The sequence below is a fragment of the Chrysemys picta genome, chromosome 11 (genome assembly GCF_011386835.1).
Source record: "Chrysemys picta bellii isolate R12L10 chromosome 11, ASM1138683v2, whole genome shotgun sequence".
In the NCBI taxonomy this organism is placed as follows: domain Eukaryota; kingdom Metazoa; phylum Chordata; order Testudines; family Emydidae; genus Chrysemys; species Chrysemys picta.
This window is the reverse complement of record NC_088801.1, coordinates 13,683,065-13,700,882: the sequence shown is the minus strand read 5'-3', so window position 1 is coordinate 13,700,882 and position 17,818 is coordinate 13,683,065. Positions and strand designations below refer to the sequence as shown.

Sequence of the window (17,818 nt, the reverse complement as noted above, 5' to 3'; positions counted from 1 at the left end):
ATGTCTCAAATTGAGTAGCCAAAATGATAGAAACACTGTTAGTGGCCATCTTCAAAATTTTTGATTAAATGACTTGCTCGCCATCAAATAGCAAGTCTAGGGCAGAGCCCAAGATAAAACCCAGTGCTCCTGAGTCACAGTTCACTTTCTTAATTACAGGCTTTTTTGTTTGTAGTTTCCTGCATTGTCCATTACAGACTTTCCAACTTCCGCAGCAAATGAGGCCTGGGTCCTAAAAACCAGCATCATTCACACACATTCTCGACTGATTCAATCAGCACAGTACATTCCGTTTACTGACTGAGGAAACAATAATATGTGATCATATAACTAAAGACTATATCCTAATGCATACGCACAAAGGGACAGAATTAAGGTGGCATTGATTTAAAAAAAAATTCTGGAGGTTCCAAGTGAAATCTGAACCCTCCAAAACCCAACAAAATCAGAGGGGGATAAAAAGTTTTACTCTGATTTTTCCAAAATCAGCAGTTTCCAAAAGAAGCAAATACAGAATTGTTTATGCTTTAAATCAGTGGCTCTCAACCTTTCCAGACTTCTGTATCCCTTTCAGGAGTCTGATTTGTCTTGCGTACCCCAAGTTGCACCTCACTTAAAAACTATTTGCTTACAAAATCAGACATAAAAATACAAGTGTCATAGCACACTATTTCTGAAATATTGCCCACTTTCTTATTTTTACCATGTAATTATAAAATAAATCAATTAGAATACAAATATTGTACTTCCATTTCAGTGTATAGTATATAGAGCAGTATAAACAAGTCATTGTCTGTATGAAATTTTAGTTTGTACTGACTTTGCTAGTGCTTTTTATGTAACCTGTTGTAAAACTGGGCAAATATCTAGATAAGTTGATGTACCCCTTAGAAGACCTCTGCATACCCGTGGGCTATGTGTACCCCGGTTGAAAACCACTGCTTTAAATTGATCCCCCTTCGGTATTTAAAAAGGGGGAATAATCATAATTGAATTTTATTACTGGACAACTGAAAAACATGGACTAGGAACTGCCATACTGGATCAGACCCACGGTCCATCTAGTCCAGTATCCTGTCTCTGACAGTGCCCAGATGCCTTAGAGGAAGGTGTAAGAACCCCACAGCGGGCAGAGGTGGTGCCCTAAAGCATCAATAATTAATCAATCTAAGTCAAGTTGGGGAAGATTTGTCATGAGAAGATTTGTCACCCCCCCTCTCCCTTTTCCTGTCTTGAATTTGCTGACTGCAGGAGTCACCCTGAGCAGCTGATTCTCAGATGACTTAGGATGGGTCCTGTTGTGCCAGGCTCTGCCCAGAGGGATCAGGCTGGGGATGGGAGGAGCATCTTTTCTACTGAGTGTGAGAGAGCAATTTGTGCCAGGCTAAACAGAGGGGGGAGGGGCCATCTCTCACTCTCTGTAAGGGGGAAGGAGCTGCCCATCCACTACCCTGTACCAGTTACACCCTGTGCTGAGGCCAGGCAGGCACCTCTAGCCCCTTGTCCTACCGTGCCAGCCGGGCCTCGCTCCTCTTTCTCCCCTTCCCAGTATTTCTGCCCCAGCTTCTTGCTCCTTAATATTCCCCCCCCCAAGTCATTCAAGCTCCTTCCAAATGTAGGTTTTTCTTGCTTTCCTCGTTTTCTCCTGCAATCCTGTGTGAGGTTTTTCCTTCGCTCGTCCTCCCTCCTTCCCATTTCCCTTTCCCTGGGCGGGTTCTTTCCTTCCCCCAAACCTCCTCCCCTCCTCCAGGGACAACCCACCTCCCCCTTCGCCCTGTCCTCCTTCCCTAGTTTTCTCCTTCCTCCTCTCCTGCTTTCCTTGTCTCACCTGTCCCTGTGCTGCCCCCATCCCTTCACGTCCCCAAGCTTCTAATTTATTTAAACCAGCCCCCGCCCCTTGGCTCCTCTCCTGCCCCAGCTCTCCGCTCGCTTGCCCCCAGCAGCTCCACATCCCTTGCTCCTCGCTTGCCCCCGCCTTTCCAGGTGAGGTGACACCTCCTGCTCCCTAGCCGGGGGGAGACTCCCCTGCAGGGGGCAGCAGAGGGCAGGGAGCGCAGGTAGCCCCTGGCCTCGCCCCTGCGCCTATCGGAGCCCTTGGGCAGGCGCTGGGGAGGGCGGAGCCGCCGGGAGCCCCGTGTGTCCGCACCTGAGCGGCTCCCGCCCCGCGTTAAGAGCCGAGGGCGGCTGGAGTCCGGAATGGAGCAGGCGCGCGGGAGCAGCTGCCCCGCTCCGGAGCCGCTGCACTAACTTTGGGTGCCCGGTACCGAGCGCGGACCCGTGCGCTGGGGGAGAGAGACTCGGCTCAAGCCGCCATGCAGCCAGCGGCTGCCGCCTGCGGGGAGTCCGGCCCCGGGCCGGGCGAGCCCAGCGGGCGAGCTCCGTGCGCCTCCACCGGGCAACAGCAGCAGGCGCCGCCCCGGCTCCTCCAGGAGCTCGGCGCCTTCGTGGCCCGGGCGCTGTTCTGCCTCGCCCCGGTGTACCTGGCCGGCTCCCTGGGGCTGAGCACGAGCTGGGTGCTGGCGGGCTTGGGGCTGTGGATGTGGTGGCGGTGGAACCGGCGCGGGAAGCGATCCCGGCTCTCGGCCGCGTTCGGGCTGCTCGCGGAGGAGGAGAAGGAGGCGATACACCAGGGCATCGCTTCCCAGCACCTGCCCGCGTGGGTGAGTGCGGGTCAGACCGGGAGCAGCTGGGTGGGTTGTGTGTGGGAGAGTCGAGCTCCTCGCTCTGCAAATGGCCAGTGTCGTCTTCACAGGCTGCAGGGGAACCCTGGGTCAGCGCAGCTTCTGCATGTTGGAAATCTGGCTTCAAATGACACACCTTGGCCCCATCTCTGTAACTTGAGTGGTATTTCTCTCAAGGGGGGAGGGCTTGGATCTTGTAGTAGGACCCAGGTTTGGGGAAGACGGGGGATTATCTCTGTTGGGGAAACTTCTTGGAAACTACTTGTCACTTGGCTCATTCTAAATTACTTGGGAAATCTTTTGGGGCCGGGATAAGTCAGTTCTGCCCGGGGGAGTCAGCTGTGAGCCAGAAGTGATGGAACTCCACCAGAAGCAGGGCCATCCGGGCCATCTTCTTTTACTTTGGACTTGTAAAATTAAGAGTTGTGTACCCTGACATAGTTCTCTGCTACCTTTTGGTTTTGCCTGACTGTGAAATAGGGACACCATTATCCTGAAAATACAGTCAGTTGGAGGTACTATACCTGCCCGTAAGCCTTCCTGAGAATTTTTACAGCTTTACAATTCTATTTCCTCATTTTAAAATGTTTTTCTGCTTTGTTGCGGGAAAGACCCACATAAACAGCTGGTTAAGCTAACTATATACAGAGGAAACAGCAAAACTGGCTATACACATGTACTCTGAAATGTATAACATAAACTTAAATAAATACTTCAGTCTTTCAACTTCAACAATCCTTACTTATAACCATAGTAAGGAAAACACTTTCAGATGTTAGTGTGACTTTTAAGTTGCTGATGCCCCATTACCATGAACCACACCTGCCCAATGGAAAGGGTTTCCTATATGCATGACTGTAGTTACTGGATCTGTCCCAAGTAACTTTATTGTTATCAAATTCCTTTTTATAAAATGAGAAGCTGTTGTAAAATTCCTGGCCTGTAAAGTGTGCCTCTTGTGCAACAGTTTGGGCAATAGCAACCAAAACAATTGGTTCCCACATGCAGGTATTGACAGTGTGTGTCTAGTTCCTTCTCTCTAAAGTACTCCCTGTCATTAGATCATATGGCAGCATCTGGCTTTGCCATTATGCAGCCATTCAACTTATTTACATATGGTGGTGTCTGCTACAAAAGGAGTTGTAGGTAAATTACCTCAGACTTCTTGATAAAGAGTGCTGCTACTTTGAGGCCCTTGTAAATGTCAGGTGTTACCTTTGCTTGCTTGCAACACAGGGGGAGATAAGCGTTTATGCTGGCTACAGAGTTGCTGGATCTGTACATTCAGACACTCTCCTGCTTGCTTAAATAAACTGGAATATGTACCAGGATATTGAGTTGTGAGAGGTGAAATAAAGGCAATAGTAGCTTCTTAAGCCAGAAAAAAATCTCTCTTACTTGCATTACTATGTAATGTGAATACTAATCTGAAAGCTTTAATATTAGTGAAAGACACACATTGTTCCAAACGTGGTTGTATGGATACATATAACAGGTAGGGGATGATGCGTTTCCCCCCACCCCGGCCCAGTGAATCCTGTTTCAAATGTACACTATCGAAATAGCTGGGATGCATTGTGTTAAGTTTCAGAGTAGCAGCTGTTAGTCTGTATCCGCAAAAAGAACAGGAGTACTTGTGGCACCTTAGAGACTAACTAATTTATTAGAGCATAAGCTTTCATGGGCTAAAACCCACTTTATCAGATGCATCTTGTTGAGTATGTTAATGTTAAGTATTTTTCCTCCAGTCTCAGCTGTTTATTTCAGAATCTTGCTCATCCAAAAAATTAAAATATATTCCTATCCTCTACTACCATTAACCTCCAATCCCCATCAACATAATAACTTCTGCATTTATAAAACGTTTAACAAACTGTTTAAGTTGTAACCGGATTGTGTCAAACTACAAACAGGTTTCTGTATTTGTTACCAATTTCTAAATTATTCGACTTGAAATGCCATAAATCTAATTGTACTCCTAACTGTGTGTGTTTTGGTGGCTCATTCTCTGTAAAGTCTCTGTTTGGATAATGAAAACTGATTAGTCAATTTTTCTTATAGTCAGCATTATTTTCTGACATAGCCAGATACTGTTATGTTTGCTTACACATGCGGCAGGGGAATGTTTTGTCCTTTAGAAAACAAACTGTTTCCATTTCTATTTAAAAAGAATGAATAAATGAAGGCATTTCCACTGATGGAAACATGTAGCAAACTGTCATACAAAGGCTACACTTTGGGCTGTAAATTGACCTGGCAATGGCCCAAATCCTGGAAGGCTCTGGTGGCCTTCAACTTGCATTGCTTTCAGTGAGAGAGGAAAGTGCTTAGCACCTCCCAGAACTGGGTCCGTTTGTTTGTTTTAAACAAAAACTAGTGCTTCTGCCCTAAAAGGATTCTCTGCCTCTTTTCTGCTGGCCCCAGCATTCCATTTGTAGGTGGGATTTCTGATTTACTGTGGAGCCTTTGCCCATATGACTATAACTTGAAAGATTAATAAATGCATTGTTGCCGACTATTGCCACTTTATTATGAGTCTCAGGCTGTTTGAGTCTTCAAGTCCCAGCTGATGGAATCAAGAGATTCTCATGGAATTGCAACTATCACTTTGTAAGAGGGTTCAGTTTAGATAAACACCAACTGAGCCGAGTTATTAATCAGATAGATTAGCACAATACAGAAGGGGTCAGTACTTTTCTATTCCAAAACTATAAACTCACTACTTCTACCCTTTTTTATGCTCAACTTGTTAACATCTGGGGTGTTTTCTATGTATTGTAATCTCATTAACACAAACCTTTTAATCCCTTTTCTTACGTGGTTTCAAGCTTGTTTTCAGGGTACCAAGGCATCTGCACCAATTATTCCTAATACTTTCTTTGGTCATAGGTACATATACCAATTATCAATACACGCCATAGGTTGCCTACCCCTGCTTTAATGTGTTTATCCTTGCAACACTGCTGTGAGAGAGTGCAGTGCACATCATCTCATTTTGCAGATGTGGAGCTGAGGCAGAGACACTGCTCAAGATCACACAGGAATTCTGTGGCAGAACAGGGACCTGAAGGCAGGTCTCGAAGTCCTAGGCTAGTGCCCTAACTACTGGGGAATTCTTCCTTTTTAATGCCCCATCTCTCTTATGACTTACTGCTACGATGGCGCATGCTGGCCAGGCATCCCCTGTTTTGATGCCTGAAACAATGCTATGCGGTTATCAGAGTGCAAACGTGAGGGTGGGGAAAGAATGAAAAATCAAATGTAGGTTCCTTCATCTTCAAAAAGATACTTGCTCCTTTTGTCCAGGAGCATTGGTAATCTAAAGTCACCTCGTAATCTGCAGAATGAAGGGCAGCAGCAATACAAGCTTCACAGTACCACTCCATTAATGCATCTCAAACCTCACCCGGAGACACTGCCCCCTGGGATGAGGACTGTTCACCGAACACAAATATCAATTTCTTTAATCCATTAAACTGGAGATTAAATATGAGATGGCTCTGAGGCATCTCACTATAAATAATTATTGCCTTGAAACTGACAACTGACTGATTCCATGACTCTCTCTCCAAGGACCTTTCCACGCAGGATGACAGACTGACAGTAAAGTTGGAGATCATCTGGTTCCTGTAATCCTCCTTCATGTTAAATGTCAGTAGTGTTTTACCTGTATTGATCATCTCCTGCCTTGACTAGCAAAATTAACAAAGGTTTATTTGTGAGACAGGCCTATCCTGCAACATGATATAGAAACTCTCAGTAGCTTGCAAAAGTAGAATTAAAGTTATCTGACCACTACCTTGTACCTAGGGCTTTTGTTTTTCTGGGTTTATTAATTTAATTTGAGGGCGGGGTATTTTCAGCAATTTTTGAGTTGTGTAGGTATCAGGGCTTCCTCTTTTATAGTATAATGCAGGGGTCGGCAACCTTTCAGAAGTGGTGTGCTGAGTCTTCATTTATTCACTCTAATTTCAGGTTTCGCATGCCAGTCATACATTTTAATGTTTTTAGGTCTCTTTCTAGAAGTCTATAATATATAACTAAACTATTGCTTTATGTAAAGTAAATAAGGTTTCTAAAAGGTTTAAGAAGCTTCATTTAAAATGAAAAATAAAATGCAGAGCCCCCCAGACCGGTGGCCAGGACCTGGGCGGTGTGAGTGCCACTGAAAATCAGCTCACGTGCCGCCTTTGGCACGCATGCCATAGGTTGCCTACCCCTGGTATAATGAGATTTCATTGGGCACGTCCCAACATTTTTATCTAAATAGGATTCTTTCATTTTTATTATGAGTATAAAAATGATGTACTTGTTTAACAAGGATACAGAGCTTAATGAGCCCCTGGTTTAGCATTGAGTGTGTTTGTTCCCTAGTGTGCTTTAATGTAATATTGTTTCAAACGGAACATCAAGATCATAGCCTTGGTCAGCCTAAACCAGGGGTAGGCAACCTATGGCACGCATGCCAAAGGAGGCATGCAAGATGATTTTCAGTGGCACTCACACTGCCCAGGTCCTGGCTGCTGGTCCGGGGGGGCTCTGCATTTTAATTTAATTTTAAATGAAGCTTCTTAAACCTTTTAAAAACCTTATTTACTTTACATACAACAATAGTTTAGTTATATATTATAGACTTCTAGAAAGGGACCTAAAAACATTAAAATGTATGACTGGCATGCGAAACCTGAAATTAGAGTGAATAAATGAAGACTCAGCACACCACTTCTGAAAGGTGGCCAACCCCTGGTCTAAACCCTAGTGCTCATGTGGGGCCTTGCAGGGCAGGCACCTCTTCCCTTTCTTTACCACATCTACCTGTGTTTTGTGTCCTGCTCCCTAGAAGGTCTCCATCCCATTCTTCCTCCTTTTGGGTGCCCTGCCCCCACTTTTCTCCTTCTCTGCAGGTAGAGTTTGCAGCATTCCATTTGAGTGGTGAGAGCTGCTGAGAAAGTTGGCCGTGCTTGCTGGGCAGCTACTGGAGTTTCTGCCTTAACTGCAACAAGTGTTAATTTAAGAGTTGGTTGCATGATGATGACATGGTTTCGTTACAGCTGAAGACTGTCCCACTGCCTGTGTGGAAACAGTCATAAACTTCTTCCCTGGCAAGCCCTGGGCTAGCAGAGTGAGGTGCCTGGAAAAGTGATCCCAGTAAAATAGTTCTCTATTTGCCATGGCTGTGTACCTCCACTTCACCACAGCACAGGACTTGTGCTCAGCACTGCATGGCCATACTGAAGAACCGATGCTCGTGTTTCATAATACTACTGTTTAATTCATTCTGTGAGAACAACTGGCATGCTCAGAAAGCAATCGGAAGCAAGGAACATCTCAGGAGAATCTGTAAAGCACAGTGAGATAGAATAAGTGCAGTGAGCGTGAATGGCAGAACTGAGAAGTGCAAAAATGCCTTGTGAAGGCCATCGCTAAAGCTCTGATGGCAAGGGGTGAGGGGAACCAGACTTCTAGTGCAGAAATAAGTTGCTTTCTTGAATATCTTGCTTATAGCATCTGAAGTCCACTGGCTCTTCTGGGTTCACTTGAAATGCAGGATATTTATGATGTCCCACAGCAGTGCATTTTGGAGCATCACTAGTCAATGCAAAGTATCCACTCTAGAGCATCACTAGTGAAGGCAGAAGTCTTTCAGAGGCTGTAAGTGCCTTCCTTTTTGAAAACTGACAGATTTCTGGCCAAGCCTGTAAGTGGGAACACACATTTCTCTGCTCACCAAGTTTTTTCTTTTTGCTGATTTCCTTGGGTTTGGTTAAGAGTGGTGTCTTGCCATCCCATATGAATGGCACTCTGTAAATCTTGGGAAGTTCAATATTCTGTTATCTGTATGACAGCCTGATATTGTCGGCTGTATGCATTTGAATGGTAATGAGATGTCAAACTGCATAAAATCTTGTTAGTCTCTTTGACAAACCACTTTTTGCTCACCTTCCCCAAGAGTGAATGTGGTGTGTAGTTGTGGTGTGTGTGGGGTTTTTTTTTTTTTTTTTTTTTTTTTTTTTTTTTGGTGGGGGTGGGGAGAAAGGGGAGGGGAGAATGGAGACTTGAATTACTTGTGTTAGTTTCCATTCCGAATGCTCACAAGCATACTAAAACAATGAGAGGCCAATCTAATTGTGCCAAATGAACTACATTTGTCCAAGCCATTCTCTGTTTTCCAATGGGGTACTGTATTTTCAATTGGCTATGCACTTTCTTTTCAGGCCATAAGTGTTGGGATACATATGAGAAGGACTGAGACATGGGCTAAAACTCTGAGCCGATAAGCTAAAAAAGACCAGACTAGTCTTTTAGGTTGAGAGGCAAGCTTCTTTTCCATCTATACTGTAGCTGGTATTTCCATGCTTTGCAATACTAGCTTTGTGCCTGTCTTGTATCAGTCTAGTCTTGTAAACTAGTTGAATTAATTTGTAATTATTGCATGTCCTGTGGCTTTTTCCCTTTATTTTTTTATGTATCTTATGCAAACAGGTTTGGTTTCTATTAAAGATAACTGTAATTGGCTGTATAGAGTACGATGCTGGGATGGCTGCTTGTTTCCTGCAGGGAAGAAAATTTACTCCACCTTTTAAAGAAGAAGAGCAGGAGTACTTGTGACACCTTAGAGACTAACAAATTTATTAGAGCATAAGCTTTCGTGGACTACAGCCCACTTCTTCGGATGCATATAGAATGGAACATATATTGAGGAGATATATGTTCCATTCTATATGCATCCGAAGAAGTGGGCTGTAGTCCACGAAAGCTTATGCTCTAATAAATTTATTAGTCTCTAAGGTGCCACAAGTACTCCTGTTCTTCTTTTTGCGGATACAGACTAACACGGCTGCTACTCTGAAACCTTTTAAAGAAGGTGGCAACAGAAATTTAGCAATAGCTTGGCTACTTTGTCAAGGGAAAAATACATTTGGCATTCTGTCCCCTTCTTCTCCCCCCCCCCCCTCCAAGTATATCATCATCCCCGCCCCAAATGGTGCTGGGGAGAGGTGGTATATGATGTGGGCCTGAGAGTAGGACACCTGACCGATACAAGGCTTTGTTTAAAAGGAGATTTTTAACTAAGGGTTTCCTGTTAGCCCATAACCTTCTAACATTGCTTATTCTTGGTGAATTTCCATTAAACTTGACTGTTCTAAATGCTGACTTCTGAAGAAGGTTATGAAAGAAAATGCTGCAACAGGGTTTTTTGCATAAATCCAGGCTACTCAATAGACTTCTCATTGTTCTTTACTGCCTGAGTTAGTCAGGTAGCATCTTTAAAGCTCTGAAGCATGGATACTGAAGAGTATAAAAATGTATATTATACTTGTGTGACCAGGAGCCACACCAAGGTTACTTAATTAGGGCAAACTGCAAAGAAGGGGCAGACAATCCCCAAAGCTGGTGGTCATTTCAGTACTTAGATCCACCAAGCTAGCCTCAAACAGCATCTATAATACCTCCCTGATTACCCAGGAGCCAAAATACAGTTCACTTAAAGCAATCCAGCCTTAGGCCTCCACCCAGACACCCAAGTCAAATATGAAGATTACTGAAAATCTTCTTCATCATAGAAGAAAGTTCTACCAATCAGGGCTGGCTCTAGGCACCAACAAACCAAGCATGTGCTTGGGGCGGCACATTTTCAGGGGCGGCATTTCGGCCATTTTTTTTTTTTTTTTTTCCTTTGGTCAGCAAAAGCCTAGAGCCAGCCCTGGCGGCGGCAGCAGTGCGGGGGGCACCCTGGGGCCTGCAGTTCACGCCGTGGGGAAGCAGCGCCTGCACCTTGTGGCTGGGCCGGGCAGGCTCCGAGCGCGGGACACTCAGGCTGGAGTCCGCCACGTGGGGCACAAGAGCCGCCTTCAGGTGCCGCAGAGCGGCCGCCCCCCAGCACTGCAGCCGGGGCCGGACAAAGCAGCAGGGTGGCCAGAAGCAGCAGCAGCGGGGCCATAGAGGGCAGGGCACTGCTGTGCGGGGCCCACGTCCCGCTCTCTGGGGCTCTGCTCCCTCTGGGGCTACCCTGCCCCGGCTCCTCAGCCCCCTGCTGGGGCGGTCCCCCAGCTCTGCCCTCCCAGGTCCTGGCCGGTCCTGGAGGCGGGAGCCCTGTCTGGAGGGACCCTGGGCTGAGGCGCGGCCTGGGAGCCCCGCTGCTTACCCCAACCCTGCCAGCGCCGGACCGGCTGGAGGCGAGGGGGGAGCGGGCGGAGTCAGTACTGGTGGGGGGGAGCCCAGGGCTGGGGCAGCGTGGGGTGGGGAGAGAGAGAGAGTCCAGGGCTTGGGCGGCAGGGGGTGTGGGTGGGTGGGGGAGGGCACTGGTGGGGGTGAGAGCCCAGGGCTGGGGTGGGGGGCAGCCAAAAAGTTTTTTGCTTGGGGCAGCAAAAAACCTAGAGCCGGCCCTGCTACCAATCCCAAAGGATCGGACACGTTACCTCCCAGGTTAATGAATATTTCAGATCTTACCCAGCTACACGCTTACAGCCAATTCTTATTAACTAAACTAAAATTTATTTAAAAAGAAAAGTGTTTGGTTTAAAAAATCAGTATACAGACATGAGTACAGTTCTGAGATCAGATTTGTAGTAGAGATGGTGAGCTTTGTAGTTGCAAAGAGTACTTTCAGAATTAGTCCAGAGGTTATAGTCCAATGTCCATATTCAGGGTGATCCTGATGGGATTCAGAGTAGCAGCCGTGTTAGTCTGTATCTGCAAAAAGAACAGGAGTACTTATGGCACCTTAGAGACTAACAAATTTATTAGAGCATAAGCTTTCGTGGACTACAGCATCCGAAGAACTGGGCTGTAGTCCACGAAAGCTTATGCTCTAATAAATTTGTTAGTCTCTAAGGTGCCACAAGTACTCCTGATGGGATTGGAGATCTGTCTTATGACTCAAGCTTCCCCTGCATCAAGCAGATCTGAGATTAAAAAGGATCAGGACCCAAGACACCTTTATACAGTTCCAGGCCTTCTCTTGACAACTGAGTCCTTAGGTGAACAATAGGCAATCATAGGTCTACTTCAAAGTCTCCATTTCCTAATCCTCACCAGTAATTAGCTACAGGGAGTAACATAAGACAGTTGCCTGTTTTCCACCATTCACAGGTGATTTGCTGCAGGTGATTTGCTGTACATTTCAAAGAGATGAATACAGTGATAGCACTATTTACAGTTCATTTAAATGTTAAGGTCTCCTTTTGATCCCCGAATTAACAGAATGCAGCATAGACAGGAACCCTTTGGTTACATTGTTAAGCTCTAACAATGTTTGTTTACATATGTAATCTAAAAATATGTCCCTAGAGGTTGGATTTGGGTTATTTATCCTGCAGGATGCTTAACCCTTTCTGGCCATCTGTCACAACTTGCAATTTTTCAGATCGTGTTTGTTGTTCCCACCATGGCAATGGGCTGATCTAGTCACAACCCACAAAGTAAATGTCTGAAACTGATTTCCCTTCTTCCCCCCCCCCCCCACCCCAAATATACTGTGTCCCTGTTCTGATCACAAATGGTTTAGTTCCTCAGTTTCCCATTGCGTAATGAAGAGGGGAAAGGGAACTCTTTGCTAATGCTGCTTTATTGGTGGTGGTATGTAGTTTTCACATTAATCGTGTAAATGGACCCAGAGGCAATGTGGTATGAATAAAGAATCCTAGAAATGTAGGGCTGGAAAGGACCTTGAGAGGTCAAGTCCAGCCCCCTGCACCAAGGCAGAACCAAGTAAATCTAGTCTAGCCCATCCTTGACTTTTTTTTGTCAAACCTGTGTTTTAAAAACCTCCAATGAAGGGGATTCCACAACTTTCCTTGGAAGCCCATTTCACAGCTTAACTAGAAGGATGGTTAGAAAGTTTTTTCCTAATATCTAACCTAAATCTTCCTTGCTGCAGATTAAGCTCATTACTTCTTGTCCTACTTTCAGTGAATATGAACATTGATCATTGTCCCCTTTCTAAAAGACTCTCACATGTTTGAAGACTTTAAGGGTCACCCTCCGTCTCCTTTTCTCAAGACTAACCATACCCAGTCTTTTTCAGGGTGGATTGATTTAAATCAAGTGAAAAGCTTTGATTTACATAATTGATTTTAATCAACTTTTCCATTTGTACTTGTTTTCTCAAGAAGGATGCATTCTCATTGGCTGATATAACCATTAAAATATGTTGCTTTACAACTAAATAGAGCTTTTTACACTAGATTTGGTACTTTTTTTTTTTTTTGCTACATAGGAGGGTGTGTGGGTGTGTGTATTATGCAATTATGTAGTTTAATATTTTCAGAATTATATTGTACATTTTAGTATGTTAGAAAATGGTGAATGATATATTGCTTATTAATTTTTTGCTCATGATTTGTATTAACCTTCATTAATTAAATTTCATTTACTATTCTAAACACAACAGCATATAAAATGTTTTATTAAATAAAATCTTAAATGTGTTCGATACATAAGCTTCTCTTAACATTATATGTTCAATTCAGATTTAATTTTCAATTTTTTTATTTTCCAAAAATCATGGAGTTTTGTTTGGTTTTTAATCCATCCTGGTGTTTTTGTTTGTGTGGTGGTTTTTTTTTTTTGTTTGTTTGTTTTTGTTTTTGGACCTTGCCTCATGTCACTTTTGTAGCTCTCCTCTTGACTCCAGTTTGTCCAGAGCTGGACACAATACTTCTTCTGAGGCGTCACCAGTACCAAGTAGAGCATGACATTTCTCTCCCATGTTTTACATCCGAAACTCCTGCTAACACACCCCAGAATCAGCCTTTTTTGCCATTACACCATGTTGTTGACTCCGTATTCCATTTGTGATCCCTATAACCTCAGATCCTTTTCAACAGTACTACCACCTAGCCAGTTATTCCCCATTTTGTATTTGTGCATTTGTTTTTTTGGCTTAAGTGTAGTACTTTGCACTTGTCTTTTTTGAATTTCATCTTGTTGATTTCAAACCAATTCTCCAATTTGTCGAAGTTGTTTTGAATTCATGTCACTTCAGAAGTAACAGTGTAATAATAAAAGACACAAATGGGACATGAGATTGTGTCGATGGACTGCATACCTTCAAACCTGAGCTCTGTTTCCACATCCCAGCTACTCTTACATAAAGCTGCATAGTTATGTGTAATGCACAATGTAATCACTTTTTATGTTTCTTTGCCACTAGATCCACTTCCCTGATGTTGAACGGGTGGAATGGCTGAACAAGGTGAGAAGGTGTTAATGAAGCTGTATCTGAAAATATTTTTAGTGAACGGTCTCTGCTCTGGAGTTACTCCGCAGCACAAACTTAAACCTACAACTATACTAAAAATAACAACTTGCTATTTTAGGGAGTGATCAGATTTAATGCCTTTGCGTAAACCTTTGAGCACATGAAATCTGTGCGGATTCAGTCTGAGTTGAGTGCTTGCCTCCTTAATAAGGGCTATGCCTACTCTCCTGGCAAACGTGACTCCAGAATGCTGATCGAACATAAGAAAACCCTCCTTTAAAACTCAGACTTCCTTCCTTTAACCCCTGCACTATAGCTGCTGCTTTAAAATCTAAATACCAGGAACTAACATGCTTGTGTACCAGTAATTGATCTCCTGATCTTTCCTGCCCCTATTGCACACCCGCCCCCTTTACATTGTCACCCTTTATAGTTGTCTGAATTGCCAGCTCTTATGGGAGGAGAACTGTCATGTTTGCTTGTTGAGTTAATAGGAACACTTAGAAGTAGAACAAGGCCAAAATTTTCAGAAATAGAGGTTTTGTTAGGTGCCCAATAAGAGGCACCTGAAAGGGGCCAGAAGATCAGTGTCCAGAAACTTCTGAGGCTGAAGTACCTTTGTAAGGTGTCTCATGTTGGGCACCACCAATCCCTAATCAGGTGTGGAAGCTTTGCTCTGAAACAAAGCTCCTGGTTCAGGAAAATGACCAGATTCAAGGCAGGACACACATAACTAGGTTAATAGTGTTACCGTTCCTGAGGTAACTGCACATCTGACCCCTTTGTGGCCTCCTTGAGGCCACCCCACTTAGATCTCAGGCCTCTAGCTGTCATCTTTCTTGGGTCAGAGTCCCACAGCGCCCGCCTTCTAGACCAGGGATTTAGGCTGTGATTCCTCCTGCAATGCACAGCAGGTTGGAATTTAACTTTGGCATCTGCAGCTCTGGTCTCTCTCAAGGGCAATGACCGGGCTAATCAATGACCAGCCACCCTTCGTAAAGCAAAGTACTATATATTCAGAACAAAAGCATTAGAGAGAGAAATGTATCTTAAAACAGTGAACCGCTTATATGCAGATCTTAGATCACCAGGATGTCACCCATCTTCCACAGGGAGGCCTTGATGGGGATACAGTGCTGCAAGCTCTGACACCCCCCCTCCCCCCATTGGTCCTCGTGTCACACTAGTGCTTGGACGTGGTCAGTGTCAAATCCCTCCTCCCACCCCCATTTCAGGGTGGTCATTATACAATGTTTTTTTAATCCTTTGTTTTCCAGACTTCTCCAACCAGCTAAAAATCATCTCTGTGGTGCACCCCTCCCCCCGCCTCAGGTGAGGCTTCTCCAGGCTGGTTACCTGCCTAGGGATTTGCATTAATCATCCCCAGTTCCTGCAGGGAACTCCTGTAACTCCTCCATAGAGCCAGAATACAATCCCTAGCCTATAACGATACAAAGAACATTTACAAAGTTGGTAGGATAGTCTCAAGACTGTCATGTGTCCATTATAGCTGTCACAACCAGTATGGGTTAAATCTATTTTTTTTTTTAAACACATCTCAGGAACTGGAACAAGTCCTCTCAAAGGTGTGAATAAAAACAAGTTTTATTACAAAGCAGAGTGGCTAATAGCCATATGTGCTGTACAGCCTGGAGTTACATTTTTCTTTAACTAGATGCATCTTGTACAAAGAATCCTCGCTGTGTTTTTGTGCTTTCTGTAGGTCCTTGTGCAGGCCTGGCCGTACTTTGGGACAGTCATGGAAAAAACACTTAAAGAAAAAATTGAACCAAAGATCAGAGCCAAGAATGTGCACCTGAAAACATGTACCTTTACCAAAATCCACTTTGGAGAGAAGGTAGGTGAAGCGACTGGGAAGGGTTACAGACAGATCCTGTTCTGCTTTGCTCCCAAACCCGGGGGGGGGGGGGGGGGGGGGGAGGAAGATGAATGTTGGGATTCTAGCATACAGTTCCTTCATTTCCGTAATACTAGAAATCTAACCGCATTGGTCCTAATCCAGCTGCTAATCTGGCTCTCTATTCTATTGGAGTCATCCTGTCTTCAGTTTCCTTGGCTTTTAAATAAGCCCTTATTTAACCAAAAAGGAAGAAGAATGTATCTGGATTTGAGGGACACAACCCCTTCCCAGTGACGGTAACCCTAGCCAGGCATGACATATGACTGATGCTAGGCAATAAACGTGGACCTCTTATCAGCATCCCTGTATGTTATCCCTTCATTACAAGTTTAAAGAGGCTTTTTTATGAGCCTTGAAATGTAGCACCGCTCATCTGGAACCAGGCTTGTGTCTGAGACAGTCAAGATTGCCCAGCAGGACTTGGACTCATGTACTGATCTTGCAGAAGAGTAGAGAGAGCCAGGGGGTACTGCACTGTTGAGGCTGCCATGCTTCTTGGTCTAGCTGGGCAACTCACCCTTGATTTTCTCCAAAATCTGGGGTAAGAAAAGTGCATCCGAACCCCCCCCCCCCAACTTGTTTAGTAAATATTTCACTTCTAAAAGGAAGATGTAGCACAACCTTGTCAACTTTTTTTTTTTTTTAATTGAGCCAATGTTTCCAGTTCACTCACTATTTTAGACTATTAACAACAGGTAACTTTTTCATGAAAGAATGTACCTGGGTTGAATAAAGCACGTAGAAGTCTTCAGTTGGCCCTAATTTAAAAGATGTTAACTGTGCCATATCTTGTATGTGTCTCTCTTCTTTCAGTGCCCTAAAATCAATGGAGTAAAGACTTATACTAAGGAAATTGATAGTAGACAAGTGATCCTGGACTTGCAAATAAGGTAATATTGAATTATTCATATCAAACTCTTAACTTGCTGCTCTTCAAGTAGTTATCTAGGAATATAGTAAGTGCTCTAGTGGATCAGAGCTGAGATCCGTCTAGTCTCAGCTCTAATCCACTAAAGCACTTGCTATATTCCTAGGTAACTGTCCAGTGCATGTTGCTTCAGAAGAAAGTATGGACCCTGCAATAGGCAGGTGTGGAATAATCTGGCACCCAGAGTAGGTCTCCTCCTGACTTGTACTAGGTAGAGATTGGCTTAGTCCCTGAAGCATGAAGCTTAATGTCCCAGCCACAAAACTTTTGTTATATTTAATTATAACATTGCTGGATATTCAATTCCTCTTTGAATCTTTTTAAATTCTTGTCCTCAATGACATCCTTTGGCTGTGAGTTCCACAGTTCAATCAAATGTTATGTAGAAAAAATATTTCCTTTGATTTGGCTTTGAATTTTTCTCTTCCTAATCCACCATCTCTGGGCCATTCATTATTCTGTTCATCCCCTTTCTAAGGAAAACAATCCCAGTCTTTTCAATCTCTTCATATGAGTCTTTCCAGGCCCTGGATTATTCTCATCTTCCTTATTCTCCTCCCCTCTAATTCTGCAAGATCTTCTTTGAAATGTGGTGATCGGCATTCCAGATGAGGCCGCTCCATTGATTTGACTTGTCTATAGGAAGGCATTGTAACAATATTCTTCATCGCCCATTCCTTATGCAATGCAACATCTTGCTTGCTTTTTTTAACCTCAACTGCACACTGAGCAGAGGATCACCTGTAGAGCTTTTTTTTTTAAAAAATACAGGGACATTTTCTACCCTTCAGTCCTAGAGTGGCAATTTTTAATGAGGTTGTTGTTTTGTTAGCAGCTCAAACTTAAGCTCCTTCCTCAGTTACGTTGAAGGGGTAGAATCATACAGGAAAACATTTTCGTGTGAATGCCTACTTTTTTTTTTTTTTTTGTAACTTCTGTAGGGTGATAGTCACCTAATGAAAGCTGCTTTCCTGTGTGGTAATGCCAGAACAGCAGTGTGCACCAAAGAACATGTAGTGATGTGGACGGTAACATCAATCGGACACAAACTGCATCCGCCTTTACTTTGTATGTCTGTGGAAAAC

General features: G+C 44.0%; 1 protein-coding gene across 1 annotated transcript in view; it reads left to right on the top strand.

Annotated features, from left to right (window-relative positions):
- Positions 1-2,165: 2,165 nt before the first annotated feature.
- Positions 2,166-17,818, top strand: part of ESYT3 (extended synaptotagmin 3) — a 57,778-nt gene continuing 42,125 nt past the window's right edge. Inside the window, exons 1-4 of the mRNA XM_005279906.4 lie at positions 2,166-2,660; positions 13,837-13,878; positions 15,608-15,742; positions 16,619-16,695. Of these exons, the coding sequence (XP_005279963.2) occupies positions 2,313-2,660; positions 13,837-13,878; positions 15,608-15,742; positions 16,619-16,695 (602 nt within the window). The 5' untranslated portion in view covers positions 2,166-2,312. The remainder of the gene's footprint in view (positions 2,661-13,836; positions 13,879-15,607; positions 15,743-16,618; positions 16,696-17,818) is intronic.